General features: G+C 38.7%; 1 protein-coding gene across 4 annotated transcripts in view; it reads right to left on the bottom strand.

The window, feature by feature from the left end:
- Nucleotides 1–20900, bottom strand: part of ST7 (suppression of tumorigenicity 7) — a 147213-nt gene that overhangs the window by 21068 nt on the left and 105245 nt on the right. For 3 of the 4 annotated variants that reach the window (XM_071733701.1, XM_071733702.1, XM_071733703.1), the window contains exons 9-11: nucleotides 13567–13681; nucleotides 1936–2008; nucleotides 318–420 (exon numbers count right to left, since the gene is read on the bottom strand). In XM_071733701.1, the coding sequence (XP_071589802.1) occupies nucleotides 318–420; nucleotides 1936–2008; nucleotides 13567–13681 (291 nt within the window). Of the gene's footprint in view, nucleotides 1–317; nucleotides 421–981; nucleotides 1119–1935; nucleotides 2009–13566; nucleotides 13682–20900 lie in introns of those variants that run through there. The other variant, XM_071733704.1, reaches the window with a different exon arrangement.

The following is a 20900-nucleotide window of genomic DNA, read 5'->3' as shown; positions in this document are numbered from 1 at the left end:
TTGTCAACAATAACCTGTCTTTATGTAATATTCTGTCCTGCAGCACAGCATTTGGTGGTACTGACTACTGCAATAAACCATGTAATTATTGCTCACACAGCGAACTCATTCAGCTAAAATTTCAAGTTGCACAGTCCAGAGCAGAAGACACTGAATGTGAAATCCCAAATTAAAAAACCTGTGCATACTATCAGCTTGTTTCTCTTCCCACTGTTTTCTCCCTTTTCCACAATATTGCTCATTAGGTTAACACAGAAATCAGTAATTGGGTCCTCAGCAGTGTTACAGCTGCCAGATAAAGCTTCATCCATACTCACTTTTGGCACATGTGGATTAAATTCTACTGCTCTGTGAATAGCTTCTACTGCATTCATCTCTGCAGTACTCAGCCCTCGCCTCGAGGCAGCCTCTGGAGAAAATCTACAAAACCAAAGAAACAAACATATAAGGTCAGAACTGCCAGTAAGAAAAAGCCAGAAAAAGAATCTAGAACATGGGCCCATGTAACCAAACTGAGTCAACTTCCTATGCTCTCTGAACTTCCATAGTAAGTGGAAACTCTGAGTGATCTATTACATCAAGGCCAATAAAAATCCCAGCAGAAGTGGAAAGCTTTTTTGCCTTTAATCATAGCAGAAAGTCAGTTCAAACAGTCCTTTCTCTGTCACTAATCTAAATTTGCTCTGGGTACCTTGCTATGGGGCATATTTAAGGCTGAAGATGCAGAAAAAAGAAACGGAAAAAAAAAAAAAAAACCAATGCCAAATTATTGTTGGAGGGTTTTTATTAAAAACAGGTTTGGGAGGTTTTAGGGAGGTTCCCAACCCAATGCCCCTGGGTCAGGTTGGGATGGGAGCACGATGCAGCAGCAGTAGCGGGTGGTCTACTGGCCACAGCACCATTGAGGGTAGCATGCCCAAACTGTGGGCAAATCATCTGCCCCAATGAATGAAAAACCAGACCATGCAATCTCTTTCTCACCTCACACCCCACGGCTAACTCCAGAGCTGTACTTGGCAGGCAGACACCACAGGGAAAGCTGTGACAACCTTAGCCCTGCCCTCCCAAGCTGGAGTCGCTGTGTAGGGAGGAAAGATGTTGCAGTAGGTACTGGCGATCTACAGGATAAAAAGAATGAAAGAAAATTACTTAGATCTTGATGTGTACATACACTTTAAAAGCAAAAACTGTCAGGATGTCAGTTGAGAAAATGGCTTTCCACTCTACTTGCTTTCCAGCTTTAGGGAGGCATTCGACCCTCAGGTGCACAGACACAACTCTGCCTGGGATTTGTGTGAAGGCATCTGAGAGCAGAATTGGGATTTTTGAGCTCCATCTCACAAGAAGCTGAGCACCCTTTCAGAGCAGGTCAGTGCTCTAAGTCCACAGGCATCAAGTAGATGTGCTCAGCACCTTGAAAGGTTGAGATGCAAGAGAAAATCATAGCAGGAATGACCAGATACTTGTGTCTCTAAAAATACGAACGTCATCTACCTCTCAGTATCCCTGACATAGTCAAGCTAAATCCACCTGCCACTATTTAAGTAGATGAGCAACATTGACAACATTGCTACCACATTTATTTATTACCTTGTTGTGGTCATGTTTACATAAAGTTGAAGAGGTTCAGCCACACACCACCTTTTAGTTGTATATTCATTATACTACCTAGGAAGCCAAAGCTCACCCAGGTAGTATATATAAAACTGAAACAAGAATTGAATTTATGCTATTTCTCTTCTTTTCTTCTGCTGTTATATTTGAAGTGCAATGTTTGATCACTGCACATTTTTGTTATATGTAAAGTAATTTTACGAATTTGCTGCAGGACTGAATTACCCTGCTAATCCAGCAGATTGTTAGGGTGTGGGCTCAGCTAAGAGAAATCTTGAGTTAAATCAGGATTTTGCTGGACAGTGGTTCTTATGCACTTACTTGTCAGAGACAGCTCTGGCTTTGAGCAATGCAGCTGTGTAACATATTGTTGCTGATTTTGGTAAGCTTATATCTGTTGAAAAGAAAAGAAAAAAGTAAATCTCTGAAAATTTAGAAGTCTGCAGAAAGAACAGTGTTTAATTGATTACTTCAGAGTATGTATGGCATATGCAAAATTATTATGTTAATTCAGAACACTTTCTTATCTTGGGACTTGTAGTCCCATCTCACATGTATTTTTAACTTTCTACACAATATACAGGCTTTAAAAATTGTATTAATGAGGTCAGGAACTGCTATTTAAGCAGCAACTGGGTTCGTTAGAGAACTAATTCAAAGACTGACATGACAGACACCTAATGAAAGAATTCTTTACTTCATATATAAATATATAGGTAACCTGGAATACACAATTTTTTCCGTACTTCACAAAATATCTAAGTACTAGCCGAGGGCTATCTTAATCATTCCTCTTGTTTTCATGAAGGAGATGTCGAATATGAATACATGGCAGCTATACAAGTTAAGACAACTATTTAAGTAATAATGGACTTGACTTTCAAACAATCAACCATTAGATTTATTGCAGTTAAAGATCAACAGTAAAATAAGACATTTTGCCTCTTAAGGAAATCTTGGACCACAATATTCACCAGACAATCCCTGGCCATTTTATGCTGTTCCAGAGACATACAGGAGCCATAAACCTGAATTAAACCATTAGATGAACTGAATTTATACATGTTATCTACCTGTAGATTGGCACAATGCATCCAAAAGGTAGAAAGAAATGCTGCTTAACAGACATGAGTTACAGATTTGTTCCCACTATTACAGAGAAGAATTGATTCCACTCTAGTGTAGACACATTTATACAGTGACTGAAATATTCTAGTATTACAAAATTAAAGAATACTGCTAAATGCAATAAAAATCCTGAAAAAACAAAACCAATTCTCACTAAGGGCTGGATTCTGTAAACACACCTGCATGCTGCAATAGTATAGCTTGCAAAAAGCAAATACATCAATTGTAAACAAAAGGCACTGGAGTAGGCTCACTGCAAAAGTGAAGAGCAGCTTATCTGACTACTGTTTTCAGAAACTATCTGTGCCTCATTTTGTCATTCCAGATGATTAGAAAGAAAAAACCTACCACAGAGCTTGGTAACATTAGGGTGAAGAGAAACTTGTGATTTACTGAATTCAGTGCCTTGCAAGAGAGGGCTCTAGAAAGGAGTTAAGTAGGAGAAGCAAGTCGTATCTCAGGAGCCACCATAATCCACTTTTTCACAACTAAGCAATCAGGCAGAATGCTGTTCTGCTACACAGAAAACTTTGCCAGAATGATGTGCTTTGAAAATGCTACCATGTTACCTTTGTCTATTTATGCACTTGCTCCTTTCATGTAGGAGATGTGACAATTCTGTTGGAAGTTCCCCTGTATATATTCTAACTATATTTCACCTGAGTATGTAATTGTAGTGACTAAAGTAATTAAAATTAAGAGCAAACAAAGCAGTCTATGTGACAGATATGTCAATTAGTCCACTAATAGAAGCTAGCTACAGACACAGACAGGAGCACACCTTCCATGACAGTAGGATAAAATATTCATAAGCACCCTCAATAACACTGTTTGTACCAGGGTAACTCCTTAACATTAGAAGTTCAAAGTTAATTCCAAAAAACAGAAATTAACTTTTTCAGAACATACTGGGCTCTGTATTTATTTCAGTGTAAACCTTATGCATCAAATCCCAAAAGAAGTGAAAAGTAGAAGAATGGAAAGAATAAAGAAACAAACAAGAAAACCACTGATGTGCTGTCTTTTATAAGATTTTCAAATGGTCAAAAGAGTATCTTATTTCCCCCTTACCTGAAAGTGTTTCTTTGAGCCATCAAGCCACCATCACTCTAGGGAAATACCTTTCCCTGCATCAGTTCAAACCTCATTAACAGCAGTTTAGGATCTCACTTATACAAAATTTTGCACGAATGACACAGAACAAGAGGTCTACCTAGAAGTCCCTGGAAATACATTTCCTCAGGCAAAAGTCAAACTCCACAACACAAATATAAAAGAGAGAGATAAAAAGAGAAAGAAGAGAGTGCCTGAACATGTTCACATAATGCAGCAAGAGCACCACTTCATTTTTCTGTCTGTTTGAAAGAGCTTAAAACTAGGAGGAATAAAGAGGTCTGGAGTATATAACCAATGAAGAAGATGAAAAACAGTTCACAGAATCATAGAATGCTTTGGGTTGTAAGTGACCTCAAAGATCACGCAATTACAAACACTGTGCATGGGCAAGGACACCTCCCACTAGACCAGGTTGCTCAAGGCCCCACCCAACCTGGCCTTGAACACTTCCAGGGAGGGGGCTGCAGCCCAAGGCTGTTTCCTTGGGCAACCTGTGTCAGCGTCTCACCACCCTCACAGGAAAGAATTTCTTCCTAATGTCTAACCTAAATCTCCACTTTTCAAGTTTTAAACCATTTCCCCTTGTCCTTTCACTTTACACCCGTGTAAAAAGCCCTACCCCAGCTTTCTTGTAGGCCCCCTTCAGATATTGGAAGGTCACCTCAGACCCTCTTCTTCTCCAGGCTGAACAACCCCAGCTTCCTCAGCCTGTCTTCATAGGGCAGATGCTCCAGCCCTCTGATCATTTTAGTGTCTCTCCTCTGGACATGTTCCAGAAGCTCTATGTCCTTCTTGTGTTGGGGACTCCAGAACTGGACACAGTACTTCAGGTGGGGTCTCACAAGAGCAGATTAAAGGGGGAGAATCACCTCCCTTTGACCTGCTGTCTGTGTGTCTTTTGATGCAGCCCAGGACAATGCTGGCTCTCTGGGTTGCAAGCACACACTGATGGCTCATGTTGAGCTTCTGCTCCACCACCACAGCCGAGTCCTTCTCTTCAGGGCTGTCCTCAATCCCTTCTCCTCACAGCCTGTATTCATGCATGGGATTGCTTCAATGCAGGTGCAGAACCTTGCACTTGGCCTTGTTGAACTTCATGCAGTTTGCATGAGCGCACTTCTTGAGCCTGTCAAGGTCCCTCTGGGTGGCATCCCTTCCTTTCAGTGTGTTGACTTCACCACACACCACAAACTTGCTGAGGGTGCGTTCACTTCCACCGTCTGTGTTGCAAAGATGTTAAATAGCACTGGTCTGAGTACTGACCCTTGAGGAACTCCACTCAACACACATCTCCATTTGGACACTGAGCCATTGATTACAACTCTTCGGGTGTCACCATCCAGCCAGTTCCTTATCCAATGAGTGTTCCATCCATCAAATCTGGGTTGTTGCAGTTTAGAGATCGGAATGAAATGCAGTTGTTTTGTTGATGAAAGCTGCTAGCTCAGTTTCATCAAGGAAAGCAGGTATGCCAGCAAAAGCCAGAATAACAGCAAGAAATCAGCAATTCAGCCATATAAAACACAGTCCAAGAGGTTAAACAATGAGACCACTCAACACAGAAAAAGCCTCTAACCACATGTATAAAGGCTTGTTTCTGCATCAGATCATTGATACTTGAATGGAGAATGGACAGCGGAATGTGCATGGGCCAAGTTGTGGGGATTATTACAGTTCTTGGCTAAGAGATAAAGATATCTAGTAGGAATTGAGACTGATACAGTAAAATTGATATAGTAAAACAAAATACCATATCACAGAACAGAATCTTCTAGTAGCAAGTAAGTATTCCTGAACTGGAAACACCTCTGCACATAGAGTGTAGGATAATCCATAGTGAACTGCTGGCAACTGCAAGGAAGGGAAATGTGATGAGGTGAAGCAAGGCTCAGGTACACCACCTGAGTCATTACTGCAGAAGAAATAATATTTCTCAAGCAATGTTGTGTTCAGATGTCAGCACCCATAGTCAAGAACAACAAAACTAAAAACTGAATTATTTTTGTAATGATCCGAATGAAATAGTCTGAGAGAAGATACAACTGTTCCTTAGGCATATGACCCAGAAGAACAACAGGAAAGGAGAAGGCCTTCTCCTGGGTAAAGGATAATGGTATCACAAGAATAAACATTTCAGTCTTAAATTTAGGCTAGAGATTAATAGGAGAGTTTTGAGAAGTTAATTTTTGAGGCAGATTCCCAGGTAGAACAGAACAGCAAAAAACCCCAGCTAACTCCAGGCTGAAGTTTATTCAGCTCATGGAAGAGCAACACCATATAGGGAATACAACAGCAGGGAACCTGACTCACCCTGGAGGCCTCTTCCAATATTATACCCCTAATGAGCAAACAGCAATTATTTCAGGATAATACCTACAGTCCTTTGGCAATGGAATAATTACATATAAATGTTCATGTTTATGTTGCTGTGGAGATAACCCTCAGTAGGTCCATGCCCACTTCCCTCCAAACATGTTTTGGTTTTCGTTGTTCTGCATCAGACTGTAAGTATTTGATTCTGCTGTATCCTGGTGTGATCACTACAATACTTTACGTAACTTAGGCTTCATTTCCAAAACTGGGCCCTTGTATTTTAGAGAAAACCATAAAATAATTTAATCAGTTGACTTTAGAAAGGGAATTAAATCTGAAATAGACCTAGGAGATACGTCTTCTGTTAGGAACAAAAGTTAAGTATTTCATAAATGACTGTGTCCAGCTCTGTGAGCCATCTGGCAAAATATCTTCCCCTATACTGTTTCCCGTCCTCTTGTGATTACTTGTGGAGTTCCCACAATGTGCTGAAAGATGTGACTGATATTCTGTTGTCAAAATCATGACGTTTTTGCCTAATAAGAACATGTGTCGGTCTACAAATGTTCTCCTTCTTCCTTATTGCTTCCGTCCTTAAGCAGAATATGAAAAGTCTAGACTTAATTTATAAGGATTTTATTTCAATTAGCCCCTTTCAGCTATGGGGAGGGCTAGAAAAAGTGAATTCTTACTGGTCACTTACTGCAGAAGCAGTTGCTTATGGGAGTGAAATAATGGAAAGGTGCTATGGATAGAGACAATGAGAGTATCACTACTGCTCTGATTTAAGAGATCCAGAATATGCCATGTACCATCTAAAGAGGTCCTGGGACCCATTGTTTTTTAAAAATAGCAACTAAACACTTTCTATTGTTTTTGTAAGATAGCAACTAAATGAAGAAATTATGAATCTGGATACAGACCAGATCAAACATCCCCTAACCAAGACATCAGAAGGCCCTAAATGAGAAGTGACAGGCATGCTGCCATTGTTCTTGTCTTAATGATGGCAAAATCTAAGTACCCAACCAGAAATTATTCCCTATTTTGATGTCAAAGCACATACTATTCCCAAGTCAACAATACAGATTCCCATGGGTTTAATTTCAGATAATTTATAGTCTTATCAACACCAATTTGATTTAAATATTTGCTGATATAAACTGTAGATCTGAGGACATAAACTGCACAGTAAAATCCTTCCAATTAAACTGATAGCTCTTCTTCATAATAGGACTTGAGAGAGACTGCATTAAGGTGTAGTCATTTCCAAATATATAATTGAAAGTATATCAACAAACTGCAGTAAGTTATGCAAAGAGGTAAATCAAAAAATGGTGGAATACTCAACATGTACTGTGCTTAGGGGTAAGCCCCATCTCTTATTTTCCCTCCCTCAGTCTGACTGAAGATTCTAGTGTTTCAGTGATGGGCCAACACTTGCCCTGCCAGCAAAGAACTTGCACCTGCAGGCTGGGCTGTCAGCTCTTGCACAGGTGGTAGGAAAAATAGCTTATGAGGAAGACTGAAAATGCTCTAGCAATTAAGTATGTGCAGTCTGGATCATTGGTGACAGAAGACTGATGCAGTCATCTATAAAGACACAAACATTGAAGAAGAAAGTGAATTAAGCTGATACAAATGGTTAAAAATAAGAGCAACGAGATGGAATTCAATAAAGGAAACCATGAATTGAACATCAGGGGAAAAACACTTTGTCAAAAAGATGTAATATCCTGTAGTATTATCTGCCATGAGAATAGTCATTCCATTTTTCCACAAAACGTGGTAGAAAACATGCTGAAGGGAGCAAAATCATGAACACAATGATCTAATGCTTATTTTGTGCTTGCAAAACAAGTTTATGATTCTCTGTACTTTGGACATTCTTCCTCGGTGGTGGGAAACACCTCAGCCAAACACAAGCACATAGCCACTGTGTATGTTAAGGCCTGGATTTTGGTCCCCTGAGAGGATGGGAAAAACATTTCAACACAAACAGAAAGTGTTTATTTTGCCATGACCACAACTAAAACGTAAACTGTTCAATTATGGAAAGATTTTGAGGGTCACTCCTCATTGTAAAGCCTCCATATGCAACTCTTGCTGAGATTAATATCTCAGTGTCCAGGCAGGCATCAGCCACTTTAATTTGACTAAATTCAATCCTAAATGCATACAGAAGGGAAGGAATCACTTCTCCTACAAGAGATTAGAAAGATCAAGATTTGTATATATAGTTCAAAATTTTTGTGCTTTTTCCCATGGAATCATATGGTAAAAACAGAGACCAGATGGTATGAACAGACAGAACTGATGCAGAGACCTAGCTGAAGTGACAAGTGATTTTGACGAGGAAAGAAACTTGTTCTTAGAAGTAGAAGCTGAAAAAGACACGATGGGAAAAAAGACCAACTATTCTCTTGCTCCTGCTGTTACACAAAGTGGAGGTCTTACCTGATTTGCATCTCTTGGAGAAGGCAGACTAGGCTTTCATATGACCTTAACTAAAAGGATCTTTCTCTTAAGGTCTCTCCCAGGAGAGATAAAAGAAATAAAAGGATTATAAAATAGTGTATGTGAGGTAATGGCTGCTTCCATACTGCTTTTTTACTCAGAAGAAAACCCTGTCTTGTACTTGTACCTTGGGCATTTACCCAGTTAGGTCCAGCAGGTAGAACATCTAAAAAATACCAAATGTAATCACAGCAAGAAATGGAATTGTTAGAGTGGAGCTGTGATCTCCAATTGTAGAATCATAGAATCATCAAATGGTTTGAGTTGGAAGGGACCTTAAAGATTATCTACTTCTAGCCATCCTGCATGGTTAGGGTCCCATTCTATTAGACCAGGTTGCTCAAAGCCCCATCCAACTTGGCTCTTAACACTTCCAGGGATCGGGCATCCACAGTCTCCCAGGGCAATGAGCTCCAGTGTTTCACCACCCTCACGCTAAAGAATTTCTTCCCATACCTAAATCTACCCTCTTCCAGCTTAAAACCATTACCCATTGTCCTAATACTACATGCTCTTGTGAAACATCTCTCCTCAGCTGTCTTCTAGGCCCCCTTCAGATACTGGATGGCTGCTACAAGGTGTCCCTGGAGCCCTTTCTTCCCCAGGCTGAACAACCCCACCTTTTTCAACCTGTCTTTACAGGAGAGGTGCTCCAGGTCTCTGACCACCTTTTTGGCCATCTGATGGACTCTCTCCAAGAGCTCCACGTCCTTCCTGTGCTGGGGGCTCATACACAAAAACTCTGGAGACTGTAGCAAATCAACTGAAGACTCCATGCAATCTGCAACTCTCTATAATACCTTCAAATTAAATGTAAATAGAGTGTAGCCATTTCCTGAATCTGTAAGGACAAGAAGAAACTGGACTGGAGGGGTACTGGGGAAAGGAGAATAGCCCTGAACACACTAAGTTTTAGACAACTGGTTCCTCTGCATTAACTATTTGGATTTCACCAAGTTGAAAGCATTCCAAGACAATGAAGACACTGGTTCTAAAATGCTTCCTCAAAGGCCTGTATTTTGATTTGGCACTAATGTAGGATTCTTCAAAGTATGCCGTTACCAAATAAAAAAGTGTCATAGTCTAGAGCAGAATGACATCCTCTGTTTTTAAAACCCACTTTTTTTCTTTGTACCCTTTGGTCTAAAGTATCTTCTCCAGTGAACTCTGAATTTGGGACCCTGTCTACATGGTGACATAGTCTTTCTCCTTCTTTGCAAGGTGGCAAGTGAAAGGGGAATTGGTATAAGGTGTTCTTTGTGCAAACCAGAAGGCTCATAGTCTCACTGGAAAACACTGTCATTTAAAAAAAAAGAAAGCAAGGACAGGTTTAGGGAGGAACCACTGCATTACTATGACTAAATACATAGGCATCCATTCTTTTAAAATCTGACTTTCAATTGCCAGAAAGGTCTGAGTTTTCTCACAGTGCCCAGGTTACCAGATAATAACAATCATACAAACTGGCTGCTCAGAGAAGTTAATAAATTGTTTGTTCTAAGCACCACAACAAGCAGACCCACTTCACTGGAAAACAATCAGCTTAAAAAGCAAGGCAAGAGGAGCAGAGAAACTTTATCTACTATGAATACCAGAAGCTTATTCCATCAAGAAAAGTCTCTTTAGCAGCCGTAACTATTTCTGCTGTAAATAACACCGACATATATTAAATCAGAGCCAAAAATCCTTTCAGAATTCAACATTTAGGTCATCTGTACTCTATTGACAGGCACTGAACTCTGAAACCGTAATGATGTAGCTCAGCAACAGTGCATGCTGTCCCACTAATGAGGCCCTTTTTCCATGAATAATGAGTACGTACATCAGCTCTGTTGCCAGGTACATAATATAAACACCACTTAACACATGGCTTTTGGTAAAGCAGAGTGTCTGCTTGCAGAGGCTGAGGTTTTGCATAAGGTGATCCAACTTTTTAGCCCAGGGTGGGGGCAGACTGCTCAAGGAAATAATTTGTTCATATGTTATCAAAATACAATAAATCAGGTTTGGTCTTAGTCAAAAAAAGGAAGAGGAGTGGGACTAACAGAAACTGCAGATAGAAAAGTATAAATGAGTTCATTGTTTTATATTCCAATAAATCTTACAACACATGAAGCTGATGAGTTCTAAAATGAGCTGAGACTCCCTGAGATGGGCCTTCTGAGACTCATGAACTGCACGGGTTATGCTGGTTAAGCCAGTGTTTGCTGAGTCCTTGTGCACACCTAGTGTATGCACACACCTTTGTTTATACATGGCAAAGCATGACTGGAAATTGCATGGGTTCAAACAAAGTAAGGAGAGTTTTATTTTGAAAAGCCTCATTTGTTACATTTATGACCTCAGTCTTGACTCTGTTGGATGCTTCAGAGAAAACAAATTCCAGTTTAACAAGTTACATGACATAAAGTGCCACTATGGTATTGTTTAAAACCAGGGACCAGTGCTTTAGTATGCAAAAGTAGAGCTGGCACAGGATTTGAGTGGGCATGGCTTAATTCCCTGTTCTGTCACAGTTCTTCTATCTCCTAGGGCTATTATCTCATAACTATATTAAAGACCAGAAGGTGCCAACATCTTGTGGTGCCTGGAGCATAAAAATAAGCATTTCTATCTACTTGCTTCTTAACGTGCCAAAATTCCCGTGTCACAGGAATTACTGAAATTCAAGGAGCTACAAGAAAGATTCTGATGGTACCACTGTAACTGCAGATTTATTCAACCAGACTAAGCACAACCAGGATCTCTTCTACAGCCATTATTGTTACTGGATGGCAGTATTCAAGGGCTTGGTAACATTTTCATTTTCACTTAGAATGATTTGACTTCGGAAGGAGTTGGAAAAGTTCCAGGCTGGACTGGTAGCAGTGACTATCATTAATGTTGCTTGTAATCAGATGCTTATTTATCATTTGTTAAATAAACTCATCTCTGCCAGAGTCTACTACAGCGGTCTGAAATTTGGCAGTATGATCATGTGAGTATCAAGCCAATGGTCTACTGCTAGCCTCTTTAAAATTTACCTTCATTTCCTATGTTATAAGATGATAGAAGAAAGCAATTAGCACATATTCAGTGGAAGTTTCAGCATTTTTTTCGGTTATAGACTCCAGAGATTGTTTGCTCATCAAGTACACACATTTCAGTACTCCAATAAACTTAAATACTCCCCACTCCATCACTGTTCCACAGGATGATACAGGTCCAAGTACTGGAGCTGACAGCAGGAAGCTGCTCTCTGTGTGGGCTCTTACTTTTCTGCTTTTTGGCACCCAGGAAATGCCTCTGAGAATGTCAAATGAAGACAAGGCAGAAGTCACAGTGAAGAGGGCAGATGGAAAAGATGTCTGGTAAGACAGGAGCTGGAAAGTGAGTGAGGAGTTGGACCATGACCATCACTGCCCTGAAAAGAAGACTGGGATAGGTAATTAGGAGAAGCAGAAGAACAGAATTGGGAATGAACATCACTGTCTGAATGAGAAGCATCTGATAGGAACCAGGATCAGTAGAAAGCTGGAACTGATCATGCAAAAGATAAGACAATTCAGTAGACTGATGGGACAGAAGATGAATCAAGGGCAGGATGGAAAAGATACTGATTCTTTCAAAGAATCAAAGGGAAAGAGTGACCAAAGAACTGTGTATATAGGCTCAAGAGTCCATATTGGCAGACAGTGACAAAACAGTACCTCAAAGAATGGCCATGCACCTTTTCAAGGACTTTGGAAGTTACAAGCCTTAAGATCTCCATTCAAAAAAAACCAAAAATGCTGTAAAAGCTAGCAATTAAGCATATTTTAGACTTCAAGATCAATTTAGGGAAAGACACTTAAAAAACACCAAGATTAAGGCTGTTTCACTTAATTTAGCTATTTGATTCATGCATGTTATAATTTTATTTTTAGTTATATGATTACATAATATTCCTTTCATAAACTCCCTTGTCATACTCCAGTGCACAGAATGAAACTTTTCTGAGGATGACCAAGGACTGTGTAGTTACACAAGAGAATCGTTGTAGGATTCCTGAATCACTTGTTGCAGAACTTGGAATGTGGATAGTGAGTAAGTCTGGGACTGCAGGAAGAAGATGAAGACAGGCACTGTGGAGGTTGAGGAACACTGCTCACAAAAGAACTGAATTGTATTCCTGTTTCTGTCACAAGGTTTCTACACAATACGAGGAAAAGCCATTTAATTTAAACTAAACAAAGTATGCCAGTGGGTGCTTCTTACTCTGTCCCTTCTCTGCTTGAGACTCTGGGGTCTTGAATTCAAGTTCAAAGGGGTAGAGCTGAAGTCAGCAGGAGCTGTGATTTTAACATAAAAAGTGACGTAATGCTGTCTAAACCAATGTTTACTGAAAGATATTGCAATTAATGCAAAAAGTTCATCCAGTCATCCGAGCTTTCCAAGTTTTTCTGATAAGACAGGAAGTCTGCTACTCACTAGACTGCTGTGAAGTTAAATCAATTAATGTTTGTAAAACATCTGTATGCTACTAAGTCAACATTCATAGCAAAGTCCACAAGGGCTCTGATAATCTTCTCTTCAAACAACTTCTGAATAGCATGCAATAAAGTCTGCAGAACCTGAGTAGCCATTCTTTAAACATCATCAGAAAGCAAAAAAAGCAATGAAGAATTGCTGCTTAGTGCATTACAATTAATTAAAAGTATGTGCTTACAATTAATTAAAAGTATGTTAGTGCAAAAAATGCACAATGTCTAATCTTTGGATTGAAGACTGTGTTAAGGGGATCTTTGAAGCTTGTGCTAATCACCTTAATTACAGCATTTCCTCAATTTTAAGAGTGTGGTTTAGAAACACTGCTTCCTGTGTACCACATAGAGAGCATATAAATACAACTGAACTTACCATCATACTTTGCTAGGACTGCCTGGACATCTGCATATGCTTGCAGTTCCAACAAAGCCTCTAGCAGGTTTTCATGGATATTGAACATGCTGAGCAGAGGAAACTCCTTCATCAGCTAAAATCAGCAACATATAAAAGAGTTAGATTATTAACATGGAAAAGGGTTTCTTGTTCAAAATTCATTGAAATAACCAACAAGACAAAACCACTCAGTTCCTCTTGTTCTTGGCTCCTTACTGGATTTCATTATTAACTCAGAAACTTCTGAGCTCTTAATGGACACTTGGTCAGGATTCTTGACAAGACACGCTTTCCACAGGATGCAATTAGTCAAATCCAAGCACATAGCTGCCTGAACACAACTCCCCTTCAATTAGCAGGTTTCTTCAAAGGGAAGAGTTATCTTATTGTACTGGAAAAGAATCTTCAACAATATAGGTCATGTATATTGTAGTAAGTAATCCAGCACTTCTCCAGTGTATTAGCAGAAAAAAACAGAAAATACATTGGAAAAAACCAAAATGAAATGCAATGAGAGAAGCTTACCTATATGCAACTGTATTACCAAGTATGTGAGACTATCCATTTGTAATCACAGATACTTTAGAACACAACTGGAATTATGGTGTATATATATATATATATATAAAGAAAAGGCAGCAACAGGAAAGGTAAAGTATATACAGATCTAACACTATAGATAACTGAAGAATCTACCTTGTGTGATAAACTTTATGAAATGAGCAGTTAAAACAATCTATATTGTTTTACACATAAGTGCCTTTACTTTATGAACCCTTCAATAGATACCAGGAATTTGTTCTTAGACATCCTCAGTTCAATGTCTGCAAACATTCAAATGCCTGAAGCTGATATTGTATTGCATTTTCTTTCTGAAGCCACACTTTATAGAAGCATCCACGTTTTTTACTGCAGAATTAATATTTTTTATTTTCAGAGTGATTTTCTAAACAACTGAACTGTTAAAAAGATCCTTGTTTCCTTGTGTTCTCTTCATGGCTGTTAGACTTAAACTGCATGCATGATGTATATTCATCACAAAAAAAGGATTCACACAGTCTAGAAATTGTATAGTTGATATAACCACTGTTCCTCAGGAACTTGCAGGGGAACACTATAATTCACAGTTTGTTTGAGATAGTTTATGAGAACCTAAATACTACAGCAAAACAAGTAAAGAAAATTATTCAAGGCCAGCCTTGCTCAACTTGAAAATATTAAACTAGACATCAAAACTCTGTCATTTAATAAACCTGCCTTTAAAGATGCAAAGAGAGATACTGATGAGAACTAGCAATTATTAACCTCCAAACAGGTAACACAAACAAAAATAACCTAGGCTTGAAACAAGAGGGATGGAGATTCAGCAAGAACTTTAGAAAATGAGAAACAGGTAATGCACTAGAGCTTCTTCACCCTGTGAAGGAAGCAAACTTAAAGGGTAAACAGAGATGCAAAGCTCAGCTAATGTCTTCCTTACGCTAATGGTCTGGCATAAGGTAACTTAGGAATTATTCTGAACTTAAAGGGTAAGTATGTCTAAATTTGGCTATGTGGGCAGTATCAACTGTAGTTTGAAGATTATTAAAATATCAAAGATGAGGACGGCAGTGTTTGGTTTAACATTATACTAATTTCTCATGAGAATCATGATCACTGAGACATTAGCTGAAAGAGTTCACTGATTTTTTGATGCTAGTGGCACAGGGAGGGACATAAAGCTCCTAGTTTCAATGGCAGGAGCTGAGCCTGTGAAAAAGAGCACAAAACTGCATAGTCTACAAGTTTTTCTCCTTCTCCACTTTTCCAAAAACTGGACCACAGGCCTTCATGCTTATCTGGGTGAGTGGAAGGAGTTTACAATAAAATAAAATTCAAGTCGTTGCGCATAAAGAAAAATAACTGCAGCTTATTTCAAATTCAAATAATTGGAGTAATCAGATAAGGATCAAGCATACAGCCCACTTCTCTTCATTCTTGACCTTACTATTGTATTTTTGACTGAGGAAGCTACTATTTGGCAGAAAAAAGCATGACAGAATCTGTCCCTACCTACATAATGATTTAAAGTTCAGAATTAATATATTGCAAAGAAACCCCTCCAAGGGATTATGAAAGATTATCCCTGCTCAGTGAGAATGAATAATGGCTGGTAGGGTAACATTCCCTCCATGAGTGAAGAAAAGTGAAGAACTGCAGCTAGTTATAGATACACTGTGACCAGTAAAAGCTCTTGCTCTCCTTCTCCATTTCCAGCTGACATCACTTACTGATTATTTTTTTCTATTTTTAATCAGGTTCTGTCGGAATGATAAACCCTGCTGAAGACAGCAGCAGAATAAAGGTCACTGTCTGGACTGCCAGGCCAGCAAACTGACAAGTGTTAATAAAAGTTTAATTTGGGAAAGGTCAAACTTGAAGAAGGCCAAGCCATTTATAATGAACTGAATTACAAAAATAAAACATCTTTAAGTAGCCACTCAGCTATTGAAACACTGACTCTGCACAAATGACAAAACACTTGCTATTAAAAAAAGAAAAAAAAAAAAAAAAAAAAAGAGGATGTGAACCCACTTCTCTGACATGTCAGGATGTATGTAGTTTTCATTGCAAATAATTTTTAGTCACAGTAAAAGTCTGAGTTGCTTTTTAAGAAACTTACCAGAAAGTAAAGCCACTTAGATGGAAGAATACTATGAGAGATTGTCTCATAGGCATCAGAGAAAGGAAACATTGAGGGAGAAAAAACCCCACCACAACGGTTGCAACACAGGCCTGCTGGATGGTCAGGTCAGGCCAAATACTGTCACAGAGTGCAGGCTGTGAGCCTGCTCCCTCCCCAGCAGATGCAGAGGGAGGCTGGCTCATACTCAGCCCAGAGATGTGAAGATGGGCACGTTACACCTGAACATGAGATGAAGAAAGTGCCCTTGAGTTCTCCAGACCCTTGCAGCATCGAGCTCTAACCTGGACTCCAGTTTACAAAGCATGTACTCCCTGTTGCATTTAAAGATTTCTTTTCTGTGAAGCTACAAACTAACATGTGCCAAATCTTCTGGCTTAAACTTCTTTATTTCCCTTTACATCTTTACTATACCTGAAAAATACTTTAAATTCAGTAGCAAGTATTGCACTTAAAGAAAAGACAAAGACTCTGTTGTCATCTTTCTCTACACCTCAAGATCTCAAGAGACAGTCATCAAATTCAGTACTCAAGATTTGTCACCAGAACTACAACAGCTCTTCACATATACACCAGCTCCCCTGAGCAAAGCTTATTTTCACAGCATGTGAAAACACACCACGTGTCCCTGAATTTACTCTCTCAGAGTATAAAGATGTTCAAACAGCTACCAAATCTGTATTCACAAGTATTCACTTTGAACTTACATTGGTCAAAATACTTTCTAGTGATGAATTTCAGGACTGGGGCTGGGTTATCCCATATTCTGTTCTAATCGCTCTCCACGTTTGGAGGGAAATAGGTAAATTTGTAGAAAGAGAAATTGCTTTCCATTGAAAGATTTATTAAATATACTTCAAATATACAGAAATGGTAGCTTTTGCAGATAATTATTAGGTTTCTTAGATAAATAATATTTTGAGATTATAAGTTCACAGAAAAATTCTGGAAAATAAGTATGACACAACTGAAAGTCTTATCACTAGTCCTGGGAGGGCTGTATTTCCAGACTCACCCCAAACCATATTGCAGGGTGTAGTTTCAACAATTTCATGATGGATTTTAAAATTTGATTATCACAAAAAATGTTTTATGGTACAAGGAAATCCACATCTGATTTATTGGATGAGGAGTAAGTTTTATCTCCCTAAGAACAGTTCAATGAACAGGACTCTCTTTCCTGAGAATATTTCATTCATCAGCATTTTCTCATTTACATCTTATTTTTGAAACAGTTTCAAGAAACGTAGCTTAACTGCTGCATCCGTTATTGTCCCTGTGATGACATTAACATCGTGCATCAATTAGCAATGATACATTATTGTGTAGAAAACAGATTTAAGCTTTAATGCCTATGACTAGAGAATGGGGCTCTAGAGAATACAGAGGTGGATAAATGAGTGATCTGAAATATAACCTGGTGTTGATACATCTATTCTCCATCTGCATTATGACATTATGCACGGTCACATATTTTACTGGCAGCGCACGCAACCACTCATTGCTGCTCATACTCCTATCTTCTCAACAAAGAAAGAAAACCAATTTTAGATCAATATATTCAACTGAATGCATTCATAGATATGAGAAGTGAATTCAGCTTAAAACGAAGAAAAAGCAGTAAGTAGAAAAATCCAACGCAAACAGCAAAACTGTTGCAGCCTTTATTGCTAGTGCACCTGTTCCCACAGCAGTTACCTGAAATGATAAAATCTGTCTCCTGAAAGAGGAATGACTGAGGCTACCATTTCCCAGGTGCAACTCTCCACCACTATTGAAGGATCAAGCACACAGTATGGATAGCACTGTAACTTGAACAAGCTGCTTTCTGGTATCTAACTTGTATTATGTGGTAACTGTTAACTGAACAAGGTAGAATAAGCACAATTCCAACCCGTTTTTGAGTAGATAAACAGAAACCTTCACGGCTGTGAGCTTCACTGTCTACACCTGAGCTTTCAGATGTCTGTGCTCTGACTGAAGTTTATATAGGGTTTGAGGCATTTGCAACATGTTACTCCATATTGACTAAGATACACTAATGCTTAAGTTTTTCTGTTGGCCAGCTCAGCTGGCAAGGACAGCAGGCAAGAAACATTGTCAGCAGACTAAGCCAAGCACACAAAAAGGCTCTGTAAGTATGTCAGATGCTTAAAAATTAGGCTTACTCCTGGTCCTAAAAGTGCAACTCATGTGGGATTCATATGATGTGAACAGCCAGTCCCACAGCTGGAAATCAGCTGAAATACACTGGACCTACCTGAATTAATGTTCTACTTAAGTTCAGCAGAAGTAATGCATTTCTCCATGTGCTGCATTGCTTTTGGCAAATAATCACTGTTTTGTTTGGAAGCAGCTCCACAGTTACTCCTTCACAGCTCAGAAAGGACAGATCCTATTATTTTGGAGCTTGGAAACAATTTGCAGTAGGATCCACATATTTTCATCCATATGGGAAATTTAGAGAATTTGACATGTCTTTTAATGTTGAACTTCAGCATGCCAGGAAAGAGACCCAGATCCAATTTACACTAACTGTGTGATGGCACAGGTATAAAATTTGCTGACGTTCCATTTTTAATTTGGCAAATGTGAGTTTAGTCCTAGTGTTCCATAGTATTCAAATAACACAATTTCAACATAGGATTAAATATGAGTCAATAGAGTGAAGAATGTCTTACTGAGTATGCAAACTCTAAGGAAATATGCTAGTATGTGCAGACTTTATGTTCTCTCTTAATTGGAAGATTAAAGCCTTCAGAATATGATTTGAGTTCTTTAACAGTATAATGAAAATGCTGTTATTTGGACTGTGTTGCAAAAATGCATGTATTTCAGGAATAAAGAGAATTTTAAATGCATGTGTGGTATGAAAGCAGAAGAGTACAAGTTGTTCCAAATGTACATTTACTGCTAAATAGTCACAGTACACAAACCTAGCAACAGTTAAAAACTATAGTAATGTTTGTTACATCAAAGATTAGTAACTTTGAAGTATGACAAGAAATACTCAGGGTCCTCTTCAAAACATTTCTTTATTACCATAATCTCAAAGTACTTTTGCAGAAACTTTGTCGTACATTTATAAGCAGATTTTTAATTTAAATTAAAGTGAGGAAATTATCTAGTAGCTCAACAAAGGGTTAGGGGATTCCAGAGAAATGGAAGAGCATTATCAAAGGACAATACAAAGCCCTGAATATGGAGTGATACAAGAGGGCAGAGAAAAAGGAGCCCAAGTTACCAGGGCTCCTACCCAGACTACCTTACTGTATCTTAAGACTACATTTTATCTTAAAAGAATCACAATGCTGGAAACCCATAATTTAAATGAGAAACATTACTATCAGGTTTAGGTAGTGGTCACTAAATTCTAGTTTTTGAGGCTTTTGGGCGGGATCACAGCTGTACCAAAAAGTAAGGAGTCTGAGTCCCTTGCAGGCAAAGGGAAAGGATAAACACTACCGTGGAGTCACAGGAGACTCCCTTATCTTTAAGAGCCCATTCAGATGAGGGATAACCCATAACATACGGATCTGTGATAAACCACCACATTTGAATATACAGAAATATGGAAATGTTAAAACCAGCAACTATCGCTTGGTATTATTGCAGTGCTTGTGTGCTAAAACAAGAATTAACTGAAAATACTATTCTGTGGTCAACACTGGCAAATATCACTTCACAACAGCAACATTCTTCTAAAATCTATTAGATAACTCTTGGTCTCATTTAACTAAAAGATACTTTTCCTTCAAATTTTAATAAATAGTACTTTAAATAACTGCTACAGATGTTAATAACTCTAGAATCCCACTCAAGACTGAGCAGTCTGCTTAACATGAGCTGTGTAACACAAGCCAAAGAATCTGACTTGCTAACCCTTGCCGCAAGCACAGAAGTATTTTGGAGACACAAACAGTAGCTGCCTTAGGCAAGCAGCTGCAGAAGTTGTGCTGTTAGGTTGCTGAGGACAATAACATCATTATTAGCAATTAGTACTCTTTCTTAAACATAGCTTGATAATTCAAGGTGCAGAACACTGTCCCAGCTATATTTTCCCATTACCTGAGAGCAAATCAGCAAAGCCTTCAAGAATACAGAATTCAAGAGAAACAGAAACAGAAAACCTAACAGAAAACCTGACCAGAAAACCTAATTCAAAGCCCAGCTAAAGTGGTTGTCAAGAAAGTATGCTAATTTTGCAGAACCACCAGCAAACCAGCAAAAATCACTAAAACTGCTAGTCCAGAAAAAATAAAAACCCTTTTAATTAAAACTGATTTAGTATGGTCGAGTACCCTTTTGAAGCCTTCCAGTGACACAACCTCATAAATAATTTTAAATGCTCAGGGCAATCTCAGTGTTTAAACAACTTAACATGCAGCCTACTGATAAGCTGCTGAGGTACTGATAATTCCTTAGCATGTCTCCTATGACATTTAGCCAGAGGTGGCTATTGAGATAAACACAAACCCAACCAAATGAAATATCCTCATCAAGTTCTCAGGGATAGGTACTTAGACTTCTAGGTCTTCAGTATGACCTGAAAAGTAATTTCTCCACAGATATGACTCATCACAAAAATAAAAATGTACTTTTTTGACCCTTAAAAAGCGTTTTGGTTTCT

The sequence above is a fragment of the Heliangelus exortis genome, chromosome 1 (assembly GCF_036169615.1).
Source record: "Heliangelus exortis chromosome 1, bHelExo1.hap1, whole genome shotgun sequence".
NCBI classification, from domain to species: Eukaryota; Metazoa; Chordata; class Aves; order Apodiformes; family Trochilidae; genus Heliangelus; species Heliangelus exortis.
The sequence above is the reverse complement of the archived record's forward strand: the minus strand, read 5'-3'. Positions and strand labels throughout refer to the sequence as shown.